Source organism: Neopsephotus bourkii, unplaced genomic scaffold, assembly GCF_033783945.1.
Source record: "Neopsephotus bourkii isolate Nb327-2 ecotype Australia unplaced genomic scaffold, CSIRO-AGI_Nbou_v1 NB_1572, whole genome shotgun sequence".
Lineage (NCBI taxonomy): Eukaryota > Metazoa > Chordata > Aves > Psittaciformes > Psittacidae > Neopsephotus > Neopsephotus bourkii.
Window position 1 is genome coordinate 1,352,518 of NW_026902048.1, and position 19,914 is coordinate 1,372,431.

Genomic DNA, 19,914 nt, shown 5'->3' on the forward strand with positions numbered 1-19,914 from the left:
CAGGAAACCATCTAATCAGTGTGATTCCTGACAGAAGGCAATGATTTACAGAGGGAATCTTCCACTCAGCAAATAAGCAATAATCTAAGAATGAGGAAAACCCACCTGGATGCATTAGCTGTCGTCATCTTTCTTCCACTATCAACTCCCCCTTTTCTGAGCACATCCGAAGAAAATCTAGCCAAAAGCTGACTCCAGGCTTATCTAATTGTAGACTCAGCACAACCTGGATTTAGGCCAGGACATTAAGATGGAAACACCAGAGTGGCCCTGAGTGAACAGATTCCTAATGGAGAAGGGGCAAGTATCTTTTTCATCTTCTTTCATCTCCTTTGACCTGTCTGCAGTATCTGAAACCACTGGCCACGAGAACTGGTGGTTCACCTGAAAGAATCTGTTTTTTTTCCCCCCTAAAAGCAGCACAGGGGACTGGAGGAATGTGCTAAAATGACCCAAGTTGTTCCAGGGACACATATGAAATAGTGAAGGAAAACACCACTTTTCCCATTAAGCTTTGGCTCTGTATAGTGCAACACTATCAAGCTTGTCCTCATTTCAGTTATACCATGACACAAGCATGGGGCAAACTGATTAGATGACCTGAAATGAGAATACTAGCAATATAACAGAAAAAACCACAGGACTACCTGTGCTCACAGCAAACAAATGGTATTAATCAGAGTTTGGGTGAGATCAGTGTATAGTGAAGATATACAGGCAGAGACTGCTTAAGGGAGGGCAGAAAAAGAAAAGTATTTGGAAGAACTTGCAGTCTGGGGACAATATCCTTGTGCCATGTGTGCAGTCACAACAGAGCCATTCATTCTGTGTAGGATGCTCTCACATAGTAGCATCTGTATCTTCATTTAGCTATGTTTTCCATTATTATAATGTATCTACATTTATTTATGCATTCTGTCACCTCCTGGCTGCATTACAATCCCTGGGCAGAAAGCCCACAGTGCCCAGGGAACTCCAGCTACTACGGAACACTCCAGCACGTCTCTTCAGCAGCTCACACTGCTATGAATGAGAGCAGTTCATGAAGCTGGTGTCCTGCTTTCTATGCTGCCTTCCTTTAGACTTTGTACTGCTCTTTATTTCCAAGATATTTTCCTTGTCTAGCACCACAAAGTCCCACCAGCTGAAGTGGGAAAGAGATGGAATGTGATGGGTGTGATCTCCTCCAGGTTCCACTGCAAGCACAACACATAGGGGTCAGTCCATACTTACTCCCATAGAATGAAACTCTTCTCCAAATGCATTTTACCTCTAGCAGAGAGGTTGAGAAGGTAACTGTGGCATGTGTTAGTTACATTGTGTAATGAAGTACAAGAAGTCAATGGGTTGACAACATGGGGACGCACAGGGTAAACTCTGCAAAGTTCTAGTTTGGGTCCATACAGAGGAATGCAGCCCCAAGGAAAACAGAGAGAATCCAACTGTGGTGGCCCTCAGCTGAAGTAACTTTGCAATGAAAGTATTCTCCAGAAGAGTCTGCTTCACTTAGCAGTGTAGTCCTCAACAGCAATATCCAGGCTATTTCATCCTCTTTGTAGATAAGAGAAACAGACAGCCCATTTAGTGCACCTGAATTCAACTTCAGGACAACAATTAAAAAACAAGTGCTAGTGTTAGAGAAATCTATGCAGTCATTTCAGGTCTGAAAGGAGTTTAATCTTTAGGTCTATTTCCCTGAGGATTGACCTTATACGTTAAAAAAAGCACTGTTTGTAATTATAAAAGAATTGATAAGCATCAAATGAATCATTGCAGCACCCTTCTGTTGACTGTATTCCATGCTAAGGAGCAGTTGCTGTGTAACCTTGAGTATGGCCAAATAATTCATGCTGAATGCATCCCTACGAAGATGGCATTTTGGCAGGGCTTTGATGTAGGTCATTTTATTACCAGCCTGCATCAAACTACGAACTGATCTTCAATTCATGCCAAGAATGCTAATAATAAACTGATCAATGAGCTGCTGGATTGTTCAAGAGAATTGGTCAAGGGAAAATGCAGACATAAAAAGTCTGGAATTCCAAAGGTTGAATTGCTTGGGCTTATTATACTGGGAGGAATTATATTCTTGCATTAGTACAAGTTTTCTTTACTCCAGGGGCCTTTAGCTGAGTGTGGAACAGGACAGTGTCAGAAAGTATATACTTATCTTTATTTTTCTTGACCTTTATGTGCAAGTAATTTTTATAGTTCCATTAACTAGTAAGATCATTTGCAAACCACTGTACAAAGTATATTATGGAGAATGCCTTAGGGACCTTTGTATCCTATTATGTTGAATGTTAATAGAATGAAAAATTAATTTAAACTCTAAAGATTAGAGCAAGGCAAGACTTCCCTTTAATAGGGGAGAGTCACAATTTTATTTGCGATGGTAAAACTTCAGAGTTCTACCCCAATATGACCTTTATATGGACCTTTACTGGCCTGACTGGAATCAGACAGTGCAGGAGTCTGCTTATTTGCTTCTTTGGATAAAATGGGTTATACCAGAGCATCCCCTTTTTAAAAAGGGGGGATTTCTATGAACCGGATGTATAGGATTAGTCCTGTGTAATTTCACACATAATTTAAATGACTGTTTGCTCATAGCTGCTTTATTTCATTTTACCTTGCTTTTAGCGAGTTTAGCAACAGAGATGAGAGAACCCACAGTTCCAAGGAGTGTCTACCGTACTTGACTCTTTAATTGTTCATTGAACATTGTCATCTGCAGCTATGTGGGACTTAAAATACCTAAAGCAGCTAAACCCAAAGATCCAGTGCTCTACAGTACTTGTGTGTTTCTTATCAGTCACAGGACAAGGTGGAGTGGCTTTAAACTGAAGTGAGTAGATTTAGGTGAGCTCTTAGGCAGAAGCTCTTCCCTTTGAGGGTGCTGAGGCGCTGGCACAGGGTGCCCAGAGAAGCTGTGGCTGCCCCATCCCTGGCAATATTCAAGCCCAGATTGGAACTGCTGAGCTTTAAGGTACCTTCCAACTGAAACCATTCTGTGATTCTATGATTGCTTTAGAATGAGGAATGCTATCTTGAGCCTTACTTGTAAATCTCACATAGCACATGTCTCAAGGGGTTGGAGCACTACTACAGACATCAGCACTTCTGTGCAGAGCTGGGTGATTAAATTAACTTTATTAGTTTAATTAGTTATTAATATTTCATATTTATGTTAACATAGTTAAGGTGTAATATGTTTGTGTGGCTAAATCAAATATATCTAGAGCAATAATGAGCAGGAGTTTTGTTACTTGGAAGAGCGAAGAAACAGTCCCCATCAACCTTCTTGTTCCCAAAGTATGCCCTATGCCTTGAGCTGAGAACCTGGCCTGGGTAAAAGAATAACAAGTTGCATGTTTTACATTTAAGAAGACTTACTGTAATTGTCCACACAGGCAACAGAAAAACCTCAGTGCGATTTCCACACCTCTTGCAAAACTAGTCTAGTGACATCAATGAGAACTGTATTCTCAGATACAGCTATAGAGGGCACAGTTTTCAAAGTATCTCTATCCCAGCATGCTGTATATCTTTTAGCACACTGTAGTTTTACTAACAGCCTAAATGTATGTGGCTGTTCTTTATGTGGACTTGTTCCGGATAACCAGCCACTTTAAAATGATTGCATGAAGATGTGTATTTCTTTACTTTAAAGTCCTGTTTATAGAATATCCTGTCTTTAATGCCATCCTACAGCTGTAGATGAGGATGCCTTGTATCTTCAGAAACTTCAACTCAAGTAAAATAAATGCCCAAAAGATGAGAACAATTAGTGACTAGAGAATTAGCTATCAATATTTCATGCCATCTGCAATACTATCTAAACACAAGATATGAAATAAGAATAAATTGCCTTTTTGACATGCAGCAAACCTAGGAAGGAAATGACTAATCTAGAAAGATCTTGGAGTCGTCCTAATGAGACAACATTCTGATCACTGATCTCATGTGATTTGATGGATAAAAAGGAGGAAGATTTGTCCCATAGGATTATTGAAAGTTTGCTTGTGATTTAAAATGGGATTTAAATACATCATGAATAGCTCAGAGGGTTGGTGTGATGACCCAAAATCAGAATAGACAGCAAAATGTTTCCATCAGCTTTGATGCCACCATAAGCATGGATTCAAGATGTGATCTGATCTGGTAGTCCAAACAGAATGTCAAATACATCAGGTATTGTTCAAATGGTCAAGACATTGTGGAATATGAGGGACTTGGATCTAACAGGGTGTTTCATATATGGAACCAGTGCAACTTCCAGAAGGTTTGAACTGGGTGGTTCAGCTGGCTTTTCAGTACAGGAACACAAAGCTGCTTCCCAAATCAGCTTTACTGGCCTCATTTTAGACAGGAATGAATTAATCTTTGTCTCGGAGTAAGTATTTTGTACTCTGGCTTCAGCCAGTTCCTGGTTAAGTAAGCACAATGCCCATATTTCCCATTGAATATGAAAACACAGGGTAAAAAAACATAGGTTATATATGAAATAAGTCAAATGTATGATATCTGTATTTGTGTGTATATATTTCAATATGGTGATCTCATTGCCACTACATCATATTTGTTAATAACTCATACATGTTAGTCTAGATGGAAATTGTATCTTTAAATTTAACCATCCAATTTGAATAACTGACATGCTGAGTTTTTGGCAATGTCTTAAGTGGTAAAATGGAAACAAGGTAGTAAGCATTAAAGTTCAGCCTTTAAAGTAGTTATTGTCCAGGTTTTTTGTATGTGATGGGCATACCAGCATAAACTGGAAACTAAGACATTGCAACAGCACAGGAGAGGTCTTAAAACTATGAGCTATTCCTACTCAGGGAGAGGAAAAGAAGATTCTCCTGTGTGTATCTCTAGGCAACTGGCAAGGGAGACAGTAAAACCAACCAGTTTTTCATAGTCTGAACCTTGAGGATACTGAGCATTCAATAATCCAAAGTGGACAAATAAGATACAGAACACTGTAGTTATGGAAAACTGGTGACCTTGAAAAGACAAGGCTGCACTTACAGCTACTGCATCGCGTGGTGAAATTATTTCTTTTCCTTGAGCTATTTTCTTACAAATCTATTTTGGATCTTAATATACTTTCAAAGATGAGCTCCATTTTATCTTATGAAAAGTAGCAACTTGAGTGCAATACGAGAAGCTGGTATTCTGTAATATAGTAAGTGTCAATTTGGTAGAAGTTTTATCATGAAGCAAAACTGCCAACCAAAGTAATTTCTGGTGTTAGAGGTTTTCATTGCAAAGTGCTGAAGTGACAGCTGAGTTATTGCTGTCAAGAGACCTACATTTTATTTCGGTCACTTTGTATTAATTGAATCTTGCAAGTAATTCTTTTGTGTGTGTTTGCTTTGTTTAATATTTTTAAACAAAAGATTGCTCTCTGAGGCACAGTTAAGTGTACGGTTACCAACCACTTACTATGTTTACAACGCTGTGCTTTGTTTCTTCCAAACAGCTCTCTGCACAGAGGAGTGTGTGCATGGAAGATGCGTCTCTCCTGACACTTGTCACTGTGAACCAGGATGGGGAGGTACTGATTGCTCTAGTGGTGAGTAAAGATTTAAAGTCATGTGGTGAAGATATATGCTGCTATGAAGAAAAAGACCTTAAATAATGCAGTAGCCTTAGAACTTGGATGCTTTAAGTGGAAAAATGAAGGCTGTCTGTTGATGCTCTTAATGCTTTCACTCCTGTTATTAGGATACCAATACAGATAATATAGCTCTAGTATGATCTTTTTGCTCTCTTAAACCTCTAATACAACACATTCTTCATTAAATACTGTGTGGAGTACTTGGAGTTGTTTGGAAAACACTGTTTCTAGACAGAATCCTTGTCCTGTTGAAGCCAATGGGAGTTTTGCCATTGACTTTTCACACAGCCAAGATTCTCCCTTCTGATGTGAAACCCGTAACTTAAATTATCCATACTGCAGAAGTTAGGGAAATGGTAGAGGTAGGAGTTGGGCACCTTTGGCTGGGAAATTAATTCACACTTGAGGCTTTCAATTCATTCAGCTGGTGAAGCTGTATATATCAAACTCTTAATTGGTAATGATAAGTTTAAGTCTCTGTGGTTAGTTCCTGCTGGAATGAAGCAGGCAGTGCTCTTCCCAGGGCAAACATCAGAGATGTTGTGCTACACAGGCCTAATACCTTATTGATGTAAAAGAAATAAACTTGTTAAATGAAGTCTGTCTGTGTGTCAGGGAAGTAAATAAAGCTGCATCAAGAAAGATGCTGTGAGTCATTTACTGAATGAACATTTCATTTCGCTTTTACTTCCTCCCTTTCTCCAAAATTGATTGGGATCTTAAGAAAGAGGCATCATTACCAGGCAAAAAGATAACAAAAGGGATCTATAAAGGGAGGCATTAGAAGGGAATAGGACTTAAATGTGACAGGGGATGAACACCTCCAGAGGTTCAAGTCATTGGTGGCTTGTCTGCAGCTTTGCTGTCCTCAGAGCAGAAAAGGCAATAGGGAGGAAGCAGGGAGGAAGGGCAGAAAGAAAGGCCAGCCTTTGGGTTTTGAAGCAACCTTTTGGGATTACCTGACAGTGTAGACAAGGGGAAAATTGGGCAGCATCACATACTGACTATAATGATATTTTTTAAAAGAAAACTTGTAAAATATTGCATAGGATCTCAGGAACTCATTTTATCCTTTGGTTATTTTTAGTAATGGATATATTTAACCTAAGAGCCAGTGGGTATTTGTACAGTGCACTTAGAGAAGTTACAAATTCTAATAGTGAAAAAAGGCTATGACAACATGGACATACCATATAGATGCATACATTTACAGACACAGGTAGAGTAACAGCACTCCATTCTTGGTAAATATGAATAGGAAAGGGTAAGATATCAAAGCTTAGAATGATTTTGTGGACTAGAACTAGCCAGTGACTCTTATTAAATCGTAGTAACTTGCAAGTGAAGATAAAAAGAAAAAGAAGGTTTTTCCTATATTGAATATTTAGCTTTTTAAAGTAATTAGGAATATTAAAGCACTGACAATGATTGAGATAGAAACATTATTCATAACTTTTATTTCCGCACTGGGCAGCAATCCAGTATATTTCATTTATGAGGTTTCAGCAGTGGCAAGAGAAGCGTTAGCCAATTCCTAAATTAAATATGCCCTGTTAACTTTTATAAATGATAGCCCAGGATTAGCTTCAAAATTTAAGCTTTCATTTTTATTAATGTAATTAGTGTGTTTGCTGGACTGTAGTGCCCATTGTCTTCCATTCCATTTGTTATATGCTGGGCAATACATACGCTTGTCCTAAGGTCTGATTCGACAAGCGCTGTCTGATGGAATGCCTGCAAGTGTGAATGGCTAACAGAACTGGCTTCTGCTGCAGCTGAGAGCTGCTCACCTTTATGCTTCCTGCTAGAAATTTGGATGTGTGGCCTCCATGTTAGGAGGCTTAAGTTTAAATTAAAAGGTATAGAACAGATATCAACTGAATGCAGTGTGTTGTTACTCTGAGTATTTCTGGGAGAGAAGCTGAGAGCCTTTGCCTCACTGAGGTTAACCAGGTTTTTCAGACATGTTGATAATCCACATATTGAGTCGTGTCTTACTGTTATCCAGTAATAATGTGGAAAATATTTTTCACTTCTCCTGGAACAGTGTAATACCTGTGCCTACGTTTTTGCTATTCCTTCATTAATATTGGGTGCCAGCTATGAAGGTTACACGTTTGCAGGGACAAATGTCAGGTGCTGGATTTTTCTGAGAGGTTCTGTAGGGCTGTGTTGTGGGTAAACTGAAGCTGTTGCTGTCCAAATGCCACCTGGCTCCCACTGAGGCCACGGAACTGTCTGAGATGCTCTTCAGTATCAGTGATTTTATTAAGTCTCAGGCATACTGCTTTTAATGCTGGCTCTTTGAAACTCTTGTACTGGGAAAGTGATTGCTTCCCCAAACACTCCCTTTAAATTTAGAAAATCTCCCAGGAGCAGTAATTGTTTCCTGAATGTTCTCTCTTGAAAACAGTGTTGAGAGGTGGACCTGACACTGGGGGTCTTCTGCTGTCTTTTGGGGAAGATCTAGGGACACTCACTCTTTCTGAGGTAGTATTTCAACACCCTGCAGATGAGAAAAGCTATATGGATAACTTTCATTTGGTTTGATGGGTGAAATTCAACGACAAGCAGAGCTCCAGCACAAGGTCCACATGTCACTTCCAAACCAGAAGTCAGATCCAAATGCTTGTACTTTTGGTGGGTGATTTGCCAGGAGAGGGTCTGAATTCTGCCCCCAAGCACAGATTTCTAATGGGAGGCAAGATTCTGGTGTCAACAGAGTTTCTCAGTGCTACCATTCTCCCTTGGCTAGCATATACTCAGTTAAATGTTGTGAATAGTTACAGCTACAGCCTGTAAGGCATCCAAACACCTTAATCATCATTCTCAGACTTTCTTTCATGCTTTCCTAAAACTCAGCTTGTAAGACAACATGGCTTGCTATTAGGAGCAGCTTCCCAGTGACTGATCGTGGTACATGTTAGAGTTCAGCTGTTGTCAAGGTTAAAATAACTTCTGATGAATTACTAAACAATTACAAAAAAGCTCTGTGCCATATTCAGCTCTGCATGTCTCTGTACCTGTGTTTTACTGCATGCTGTGGTACATCTGTTGATGCCCACAGGCCGAGCCTTGAATTCATGCTATAAAGCTGCAATATATTAAGGCTTGATTACCATAACAATAAAAAGAGAAGTAATGAGATATTAACTAAAGAAGCTCCCAAATAAAATATTTTCAAGGTTTTAATGATGCTAGTAGTTAAAAGGAAAAGTTTTTAGAAAAATACCAAACCCATACCTTTTCCCTTCCCTTTTAACTCGTTTTGATAACATCACACCCATTTTGTCCGTGCACTCTGTGCTGTTGTGTGTTTTAAATACAAAGAGAAATTGTGAATGCTCTGTGTGAACTTACCTGCTCACCTGTCCAATTATTTCAAAACAATTAACTTCAAACAGTATGATGTACTGCCTTGAAGTTCTGGTAGGGATATAATTGACTGTTGGTGGTTACCTGGCCTATTCTGGGTCTTGATAACAGCTATCTGTATCTGCAAGCCATTAGGCCCCAATCCAGGAAAGCACTTAAGCATATCCTTAAGTTGACACAGAAGTAGGGCTTTTCATCTGCTTTAAATTAAGCAGGTGTTTAAGGAGGTTGCTGAGTCAGTTTAGAAGAAACAGCTAAAAAGATCTTAGTGAAATCTAAACAAGCATCTCTTTCATCAGGCCCCTAAGGGATAAGGTGATTTCCTTTCAAAATGTGAAAACTCATCAGGCAGTGTCACTGAAAACCATTTTGACTTTCATGAGCACTCGTCATTGCAGAGAAGATCACAGAAATCTTTCTAGTTAATAAGGGATTCACAAAGCAGTGGACAAGAGGTAGGAAAAAGAAAGAGCAGAGCAAGAACCTTCCAAAATTGTGTGTCAGTTTGAGAAATTTCAGAGTAAGCAAACACAGAGGTTGTAATGGAAAAATAAAGTGGGTTTCAAAATGTTTGCTTTGCTGTTGGGATGTGGAGAAAATAGAGTCCTTGTCCGAAGTGTACTTAAGGGGATGTTGGCATAACAACGCCAAACTGTCTTCCTTCATGCTATGTCCCCTGATTACAACATTGGAGCCAGGCATAGGCTGGGCAGTAATGTACATATACAGATAACACAATCTTCTTTGGAAAGGATGTTTTGTACAAACTGTTATTAAGAGCAAGAACCTATTTCATCTTTATCTCTCTGTCAAAAATAGCCAAGGTCATGACAACAGCAAAGTCTAACATCACAGCAAGATCACATTTAAGGGTATAGCCCTGGAGCAGCTGGAGTGCTTCAGTTCCAAACTTGTGATGAATGAGGACTGCAGATACTTTGCTAAATCTGGAGGGGGTTGCTCAGCAAGCTATGAAAGCAATGGCAGATATCTCAGGAAAAAACAGAGTATTTTAAAGTGAGGCTGTGGTGTTTGGGGGCTTGATTTTGGCTTCCACATTCTTAAAATAAAAAAGAAATGAAGCTCAAAGGAGAGATTCCTGGTTTGTGGATACAGGCTCAAACAAAATCAGGGATTGATCTTCTGGAATCATTCATTTTCTATGCTCAGGTTTTTAGGATAGGGCTGACTGGGAAACCACCGAGACATCAAAAAGATGTGAAGATGGGACACCTGAGTTGTCCTAAGCTGTTAGTGGGCAACAAGTTGGATTCAGGGCCTGTCCCTGAAGGACACCTGTCCCTGTTTCTTGTGTGATAATTTGTCTATGCTGGGGGTTTGTACCTCAGTGGCTGCCAAATGAGGTGACAGAACTGGGTACAGGGTTTCTGTTTCCATCAAAGCCAAAGTATTTCATTTTCATTCCAGCTGTTGAGTTCAGATGCAGTTTCTAAAGATGTTTAAAGTCTTGAAACTTCCATTGGGATCCAGACTTAATTACTGCTTTTGCTGAAACAGAATTCCGTATCTATAGCACGTGGACTTCAAAGTTTGAATACTCTTTTCATTTAACCCAAGCTCAAATTGCAGCTTAATTTTTATGTGATTTTCAGACTCAGTGACAGCTACATTGTGCAAAGACATGCAAATGTATAAACCCAAGTTCCAGTGAGGCTCGTACAGAGATCTTTCTGTAGCAATTACGGAGTGGAATAGATCTCTTTGTCTTTCAGTTCTAACCATTTGCTCTTCCTTAAACTCCAGAAACACCCATCTCCCTTCAGTCGCTGTGGAGCTGGTGCAATCAGGTAAACAGCTTGTGTTTAATTTTTGCCTCTGCTGGATGTTGGGCCCACGCTCCTGGGCTGGCGTGCCCAGGTTGCATGTGTTCAGCAGTCTCTGGCACAGCCCATCTTCATAGGCCCAGCCTACGCAGGACAGCCTGTATCCAGGGAATAGAAATGTAAACACAAGCTGCTGTTCAGTGCAGTTACTAGCACAGCAGCATGTCCTGTATGTATTTTTACACAGATAATTTGGCTGCATTAAGCTGGGCTAATCCATCATTTTTCATTTGGTGGGAATATTTTGTCTCTTGCTGAAGCTGTTAGTATCTACTCCATTTTTTGTGTCGGTTTCTCCTTGCTCTGTGAGAGATATGATTGTATCCTCTAAGGTTCTGTAAGTTAACTGCTTTGGAGGTGCTGCAGGCTTATGGGAGAGATGAGCCTTGGATTTTTCCACAGTAACTAGGGCCAAGCAAAGGGCAACAGCTGATTCTGGAAGAGAAAAAGTACATCCAAGATTTACTTTGAGAAAAAATTGCTTTTTATACTACTTCTGCATGATTCATTCATGATCAGTAGATCAGGTGCGAGTTATTCTAAGCTGTGTACCAAAATAAGTGGAAAAGAGAAATTCAGCACCCTGTGTCCCTTTACTTGTCTCCTTCATCTTCCCTGCTGGAGTGTGGGAAAGGACTTAAATCAGCTGGTTACGTCTAAAGCTTGAGGTAGTGGCAGATCATTTCCCCCCAGCAGTCTCAGCCTTCCTTTGAGATGCCTCTTTTGAATGGCTTTGAAGATTCCATTGAGCTGACCTGACTGGCTGCTTCAGTCCCTGGAGTTCTGTCTTCCAATGTGTTCCATTGCTCATAAGGCTTGATCTAGCAGTGTACTTCATGTGTGTGAATAGACCTTCGAAAGTCAATAATGACTAGCCTAAGTTAGATAAATGCTTAAGTCATTATTGAAATTGGAACTTAAGAGATGGGGGGGGGGGTAGGATGGGAGAGGAAATTACACTGATGAGGATCTCATTTAGGGACCAAGAGTTACTGAGACTCATCCAGGCTGAGCAATGACAGGTTTTTCTTTCAATGAACTAACCCAGTTTAGCCCATCAGGAAAGAGAAGTTCCAGCCCAGTGCCAGTTCTCCTGCTGAGCTGAGCACAGTATAGTCAGGGGTCTGAACATACTCCTTACTCCTAGGCAGAGATGACTTTTTGACCTACCACATAGATGAGTACCAGAGGATAGGGATGTGCTAAGAAAATAGTTTGGGTTTGTAGTGTAAAAGGCATTTAGCTGTCTAATAAAGATTTAAAAAAGAAAAAAGTGTAATGTTATTAGGGTAAGTCTGCACAATTGTATGTAATTATTACAATATTACCACAGTCGTCTCCTCTGTTAAAGCATCCAGTTTTTTGCATGTTTGGCTGCTTTGATTGAAGAGATAAGCCCATAATGAGTTATGTACTGGAGTGAATATTTGCATAGAATACAGCTGATCTGTTAAAACCACGCTTCCCATTTGCACTCAGAGCAGTTGCTGATAAGGCTACTGCATGCTAAGATTTTGTCTTCTATATTGGCCTAAGGTAGCAACATCATTTTGGAGCCTTTCTCCAAAGAAGAATGGGAGTGTAAAAAGACATTTAGATTTCAGACAAGAGAGGTGGGTGTGAACCTTTGGGAGCAAACAGGGATAGAAATGGAAGCTCTCTACCAAAGCAAGACAATTGTGTTGAGGAGGTGTTTGTAACTGAACAGAGTACCTGCCCTCCCGAAGCAGAGCCCCAGTGTACTCTGAGCACCCCTCCACATCTGGAAGTGAATTTTATCATGCAGCTATTCTCTTATCTGGGGGATGGCTTGATGGTTGACTAAAACTTTACACTTTAAGGATAATTTTCAGTAAACGAAACCATGGTTACTAGTCCTGAATGGGCTATATGCATTCCTGCACAGGTGTTGTGTGGTTCTGCAAGGGGGAATTTGGCTCCCATACATCTTTCCTTGGCTGCTGAACTGGTGAGAGCAGAGAAGACTTCATAGAATGGCAGTGTATGTGTGACAAGTTGTTAGTTTTATTAATCTGACTGAAGTTTCTCTCACTTTAGACAGGGTAATAGCTATAAAAGAAAGAACCTACTAAAATACCCTTTTTAATGAACTGAATTGCTAATGCTAAATTTCATTGCTGGTGCATCTTACAATAACGTGGCTTTAAATGTGCACTACACAAATGAACAGACTTTAGATCAATTTAAAAGTGCCATTGGTACAATTTTATGGCCTGGTCACTAAAGAGCTGTCACTTGGAGAAAAGAGCAGAATTCACTCTCTCAAAGTGCAGGCAAAAATCTCAGATGTGGGCACCAACTCAAAAGTATTCCTGGGGTTTTTGCTTACTAACAAGCAGAAAAAAGGTATAGTGGTCCCTGGGAAAGCTTCTTAACCACTTGTCTCTGTGTTAGATGTCATGAGGTACTTCAAGGGATGCTTGGAGAAAGCAGAGCTGAGCTCACTGTCCAACACTAAGGTATCAGAAAATACCCTGGGAGCTCTGCAGGCTGAGGCCACAGCTTCTGAGCCTGGAGGAGCCTCAGGCCTGCCCTGGCTTCTTCTGGGTTAAGAATAACTATCTCCAAAGCTGTGTGCTATATCTGAGAAGGACCCACTCCATGGTTTCAGGATTTTTCAGAAGATGCTGCTGTTCCTAGGTGCAAGACTGCTTCATGGGCAGCCCTTAAATGATGAAATTAAAATGGGAAATGGAAGGTTTCATTCAGAAATAAGGCTTGAAACTTACTTCAGATCTCCACAGGTAAAATGTGCTAGAAAATAGCAGTCATTCATCCCCCTGTGTTAGATACAAGCCTTCTTGTGTAGTGATATCTGAGAGCTGAGGCAGTCAGTAGATTCATTCTAACAGCGTTGGTGAGTATGGCCAAGCATGGGAGGGAAGGTTGCAGGGAGGAAGCACATAGATCTGCAGCTTTCCCTGTTAGTGGTTGTCTCATTGTTTAGCTGTAAGCTCCAGCACCCACATGCAAAGATACTGAAATACTAGATTTCAAAAGATGCAGCTGGGTGTATTTTAACTACACTTTGGCTGCTGTACTGGACAGCTTTCCAAAAGTCAGGTCCATGTCGTTTGTGTCCCCTCCTTTCTATGCCTGCTCCATGACCTGGGCGTTATTATAGGCAGTGCCTTTGCTAAAGGCAAAGGTTCCATGCTAAAGTTTCTCCTCCGACCTCACCCTGATTTTTTGTGATCTTAAATAAGCCTCCACAAGGTGGGTAGTCCTTATTGCTTTTGATTCCCATGGGAGTTGAATATATTTCTCATGGGGATTTACTGGGCCTATCGCAGAGCTGGAAAAGGAGGGCAGGCTGCAGGTGGTGTTGGTGAGAAATCAGCCCGCAATTAACATCTTTGCTAAAGATGAATGTAGCTGTAATGTGCTGCTGGCCTTCGGGTCTTGGGTGGGTTGCTTTTAAAACACAGCCTGGAGGCAGCTTTACTAACTTTAGAGATGTATGATCAGATCTGCAGAAGTGATGCAACATGACAGTTTAAAATGAGGGAATGATAATGCCAGTCTACTTCATTGCCTAATGGAATCACTCTGGTTTTTATTGTTTTAAAAGATATTTTCCATGTCAATAATATATTTGTGTATGAGCAAGAAACCTCTTCTAGAACAAAACCTAGAGATAAATGTGCCAATGTACAGGTAAAAATTAGGTAAACATTTTATTTGGATTTTCTTTCTACTACACTTACAATCACTTGCATTTCTAGTAGCTTCTCAGTGCCAGAATAAGGACATGATGACCTTAAATCACTATGTGTAAAATGAGAATGTTTCAGAGAGTTTTCTTTGTTTTACCATTGTTTGTGCTACTGTGTGATAGCATCCTTTAGAAGTGAAACGTGTTCAGAACTTGCTCTAAGAAATCCTGTTCTCCTAAATTACACTCACAAAAATCCCTCCTCAACCCCTCCATTGATACTCTATTTGTAGTCCTTGTAAAGCACTGAAAAAGGGTTTGCCACAGGAGCAGTTAGCTTGTGTCCCCAATGAAATGAATGTTTGTTGACTGCTTGTCTGCCTCAGTGATGTGAAGAGAAATAATGAAATAGAAGAGCACGTAACAAGTGCATATCTGACTGGGCTTTGTCATCCGGGCTTTGGCAGATCAGAGTCTTCCCACTAGTGCTCACAGGTGAGCGTTTTGCTCTCACTGCTAATCTAGCTTTGGCAGGGAGCGTAGAGGGGTCATGGTTATCTGTAAGGAAAAGCACATAAAATGAGGCAAGATGTTGTGCCCAAAGGAAATAAATGAGCAGATGGTGTACTAGCATCCCACCTGACCCTCCAGAGGGGCTGCTTGTAGCATAACCACCGCTTACACGCATGTAGTTTTGAAGAGAAGCCAAATCCAAGAGGAGCAGGGGGAAGGTGATGTGCATGGGAGCATGGAATAGAAAGCAGTGCAAAAGAAAGATTGAGACATGACAAAGAAGGAATTTCTTGGGGAAAAATAAGCAAAGTGGGACTACAGCCAGAAACAGTGGGGGATAGGAAAGGAGCTTAGTGGGCAGATAACTGGACTTGAGACAATGAACAGCTGAATTCAGATGTTTTGCAAAATGAATGTTATGCTGCATGTGAGGCACCAAGAATTTCATGAGCAGGCGCTTACTGGCTGGTTCTACTAAATACAAATTACAGATTTTGTTGCAGTAAGGAAGTGAATTGGAAAGAAAGGAGATAGGATGATGGTGGGAGACATAACAGGCAGGGCATCATTGCAGATTACAGTGAATTTGAGAGGACAAAGGGACTGGCAATGTTAAAACAGAAGGGAAAACTCAGCCTGTCAGGAATTGCCTCAAATGGGGAAAGCTGAGGTGTTTTTTGTCATGCAAACAATTAAGTAAAGAGAGACAGAACCTAATGCTTGCAAAGTGATGGCCTTAACCTGCCAGAAAAGGGATTTAGAAGTGAAGCCCTGTGGTTAAAGCGGCATTTGTCTTTTTTGGTGCTGGAAAAGAAACCTGTTTAAGTGTTTATGAAGGGATGTAAACATCTATTCTCCAGTAGTCATCGGGACTATAGCTTCAATAAACATTGTTTAATGTTTAAACACAATGTACTGAAGTGGGATGCTAGAAGTTATAGTGCATTCAACTGCCAAAACTGCCTTTGCTTGGCCTGGAAGTATAGAGCAGGCAAAGAAAGTGTAATTTTCAACAGCCAGGTTTTATTCTGTTACTGACAAAAATGTGCAGTGAAATACCACAAATTGTGCACATTAAGGAAAATTTCTACAGTCAAAAGGTCACTTGTATTGCTGTACTCATGAGAATATTTTACACCTTCAGTCTTAACCCTTCCTTATACCTTGTGTTCATCTTGAATGTGTGGTCTATAACTAGCACATCCTCCAGTTATTTCTTTACAGCTCAGAAAGACTTGATAGAGTGCAGAGAAACTGCAGGATTTTCTTTATTAAACATGCTTGTGTTAACCCAGCAGAATACCTGGAAGTCTGGGAGTGAAAATGGGAGTTGCAAAGATCTGAATCTTCTTCAAGAAAGGATGGCGAAGGCCATTTGTCAGGGAAGCTGGGAAGAGACCCAAGTGTCACAGCTATGTGTGTTGGTCTCTTTGTAATGGCAAGAACTCATGAAATATGATCAGTGACCTAAAAGATGAGTAGAATCAGATAATAACAATTGCTGGTTGTGGAGTAAAATAAAAAGAGACCTACTGTTACACATAAATTTATGCTCAAGGAACTATAAGGAGTGCACTGAAGAAAGGTAAAAAAGAGAAAGCTTGTGAGGAAGAGTCTCATCCACAGCTACTTTGTAATAGCAAGTTTTATCCACTTTCATGGCTTTGGTTTGTGTTGTGCTAGAAGGATTTGGGCCCCGTTAGGAACAACAGTAAATGCCAGATCAAAATGATGTGTTGTATTATTACTGAGAGTATTTTATATCAGGAAGATCTTTGTGGGCATCAACCAGAAAGGAGAGATAAAACACTCATTCTTTGATCTTGGAGGGTGGTCACTCAAGAAAAAACTCTCTGCATTTCATCATTTTCAATAGCTTTCTGCCTGTGATACAGTGCCTATTCATGTAAAGGCCAGAGACTGCTGGGCTGTGGAATGCTTACAAATATGTGCATCAAATGCAGGGTACATTAGGTAAACTTAGCCTGCAAAATTCAAATTTTGAAAGAAATAACTGGAAACATGAACATGAAACAATGGAAATTTGTAGTAGTAATAGAGGCAAGGGCTTCTTACCCTTACTGCCTGCTTAAATCTCACCTTCCTGAATCCTATGTACAGAGTTGCAGTGTTCTAGTTATGTGCAGTATTAGTAAACCATAAGAATGGATTGCTGGAGAGTTTTTAGCCAAGGACCAATGTCTGATGGCCTGTCTCACTTAGATTGCAGTGATAGTTTCCTAAATAAATATCAAAGCCTAACAACAAACTGCAAGAGGAGGAGGGCTTGTAGAAAGACATGAGGATTTTCATGGAAGGTCCATTTTTCCACAGAGATGCAGGGTTTGCTGCAGGGGTGGGAGGCAGGGAGACATGACATATAGTTGTTGAATTCCTGGGAACCCAGAATAACTCTTCGTTTCATCATCTGCTTTAGCCTGTCCATAGTGCTTCCCAGTGTCATAGTATCTGGCTCAATTGGGATAGCAGTAAGAAAATACATGGATTTCTGCAAATATGATTTCCACCTTCAGAATAAATGCAAGCTGAATTAATTCCTTAGATTTGAGTCTGGAGATACTGGTAGAGGGTGGTAATTCTTCCTTCCAGACTTGATGGGGTTATGACACATATTGAAATACGAGTTTGAGGACAGAGCCCAATTTGTTTCAACATCAGATGAAGAATTACTTTTGTCAGAGCTTACTCAGAAGTATATTGGGTGGAGGGTCTTGTTACTGAGCTTATTCATAGGATCTGATGGTGGTGGCCCAGTTCTGGGTCTCCCAGGGACCACCACAAGCAGCTGGGCTTCAGGCCTCTTTGGAGGGCTTAGCTTCACAGCTTACTGAGATCAGTGAAATACAAGAAGTTCCATTTAAGGATTAAAAGACTATTTTACTATAAGGGTGATTAAATACTGGAATAGTGGCTCAGGGAGATTGTGGACTCTGTCCTTGGAGATATTCAAATTTCAACCAGACACAGCCTTTGGCAACCTGTTCCAACTTAGTCTGCTTTGAGTAGGGGGTTTCAACTAGAGGATCTCCAGGGCCCCTTTCCACCTCAACTATTCTACAATTCTATGATTCTATGAATTCTTTTATTCCTATAACTTTGTGGATCTCTGAATCAGAGCAAGGGGCTCACTGAATTGCTAGATATGACAGAAAACATAGAATATGTAAGTAGCAGGTCTGAGTATTCTAAAACCCTGTGGGAATCTTTTGCATATGAGAGCAGAACTTCATTGTGGTGAGCCTATGCAAAGAATTATGTGGTTATTCTCATTTTGAAATCCTGAAATGCCATGGAAATTCTCTTGACAGGATGGATTCTGGGTATAGTACTGGAGTTCCTCACTCATTTTCAAGAATTCAGTCTATTCCCAGCTCTGTTTCTGGACTGCTGCATCATTCTAGAATGTATCCCATTCCCTCTGTGTATTCTGTTTGCTGTTTCATGAAATGGGGAGCCCAACCTCCTTTGTGTGTGATACTGGAGTTTCTAGGTGAAAACTACTGCAGAAGAAATAGGTGCTCTCATTAAATTAGAAAGAGCAAATGTTGTGTGCTCTGTAGTAAATGTATGTCTGTCCTATCTGGCAGAAGGAAGTGATGTTAATTAATTACTTTGACATGCAGTCATGATGTTGCAGGCTGTATTTTACATATCCAGATGTTGGGGTGTTCTTCTAGGATGCAACATGTTTCAATGCCTTAGAAGGTGCATTTTTTCTTTGTGTATGACTATGATAAATTGAGGCACAGCCAAGCTGCTAAGTTGCTTGAAGGCATCTTTCACGCTCCATCCATTACATGAGTGATAGATGGTATTAAACCTCTTTGTGAAGAAAAACACATTGTAGATAATGGAAAGGAAATCATCAACACTAATATTTATCCCAACTTGGTTTTGTCTCTGCAAAACCAATGTTTTTTTTTATTTGCTTTTCATTCTCTTTTGCTTCATTTGCTTTGTTGTTGCAGAGGACATCTTGCATCTTGGGAGAGCGTTGGATCACATTTTGATCACAGTTTTGTTAATACGGAACTACACAAGTGGAATTATTCTGCATTCATATCAATGGCTGTATGAACTCAGCCACGTCACTCAGATATTTAAGCTCAATATTTAACATTTCTCAGTTGTTTATTATAGGTACAGTTATTCTCATCAGAAATTTCTTCTAGTCTGATTACAGAAGGAGATTGAGGTAATCTCATGTGTGCCTCATGTCTCCTGCTCTGACCAGTTCCCCTACATCTGGTAGATTGGTAGAGGGTTCAAAGCCATCAACTTCCTGCAAGTGTGCAAAGTATTCTCTTGATAGAGCAGGGGGTTAGATAGCATAGGAAGGGTCTATTAATACACAGCAGGTGTGGCAAGGAAAGGACATGGAGAGGAGGATCTACAGATACTGCAAAGATGCATGAAATTATAAGGAATTTGATGGATGAGGGTGGCATTGCAATAATGGGAGAGCAGGGAAATAGAACACAGACCTCTACACAGGAAAACAGGCTTTGTTATGTAAAATTTCCATCTCAATTGATTCTCTGGATCTTAGCAGATGCTATTTCAGATATGGTTTGGAAATCCCAGTAATATGACTATGTGGCCAGTTCACTGGCAAGGAAGGAAGTCACTTCCCCTTGAAAGATACAGGGTTTTCTTTAGTTCTTTATTTTTCAATGGCCAGTTTGTTTTTCCTTTAGCCCAGTTAAGAAGAAATAAGCAGGCAGAGTCAAGATGAGAACCATGAAGTAAGATCAGAGAGATTTACACTCTGGGTGGATGGATGGATGGATCCAAGTGTCTTCTGTGCTTAGTGTTGAATTGGTTCTGCAGCTACTTAGGACAATTTTAATTAATATCTG

At 40.3% G+C, this 19,914-nt stretch overlaps 1 protein-coding gene across 2 annotated transcripts in view; it reads left to right on the forward strand.

The window, feature by feature from the left end:
• The window catches only part of MEGF11 (multiple EGF like domains 11), a 265,656-nt gene that overhangs the window by 84,437 nt on the left and 161,305 nt on the right, over window positions 1–19,914 (forward strand). For both annotated transcript variants that reach the window (XM_061371167.1, XM_061371166.1), the window contains one exon: window positions 5,489–5,581. In XM_061371167.1, the coding sequence (XP_061227151.1) occupies window positions 5,489–5,581 (93 nt within the window). The remainder of the gene's footprint in view (window positions 1–5,488; window positions 5,582–19,914) is intronic.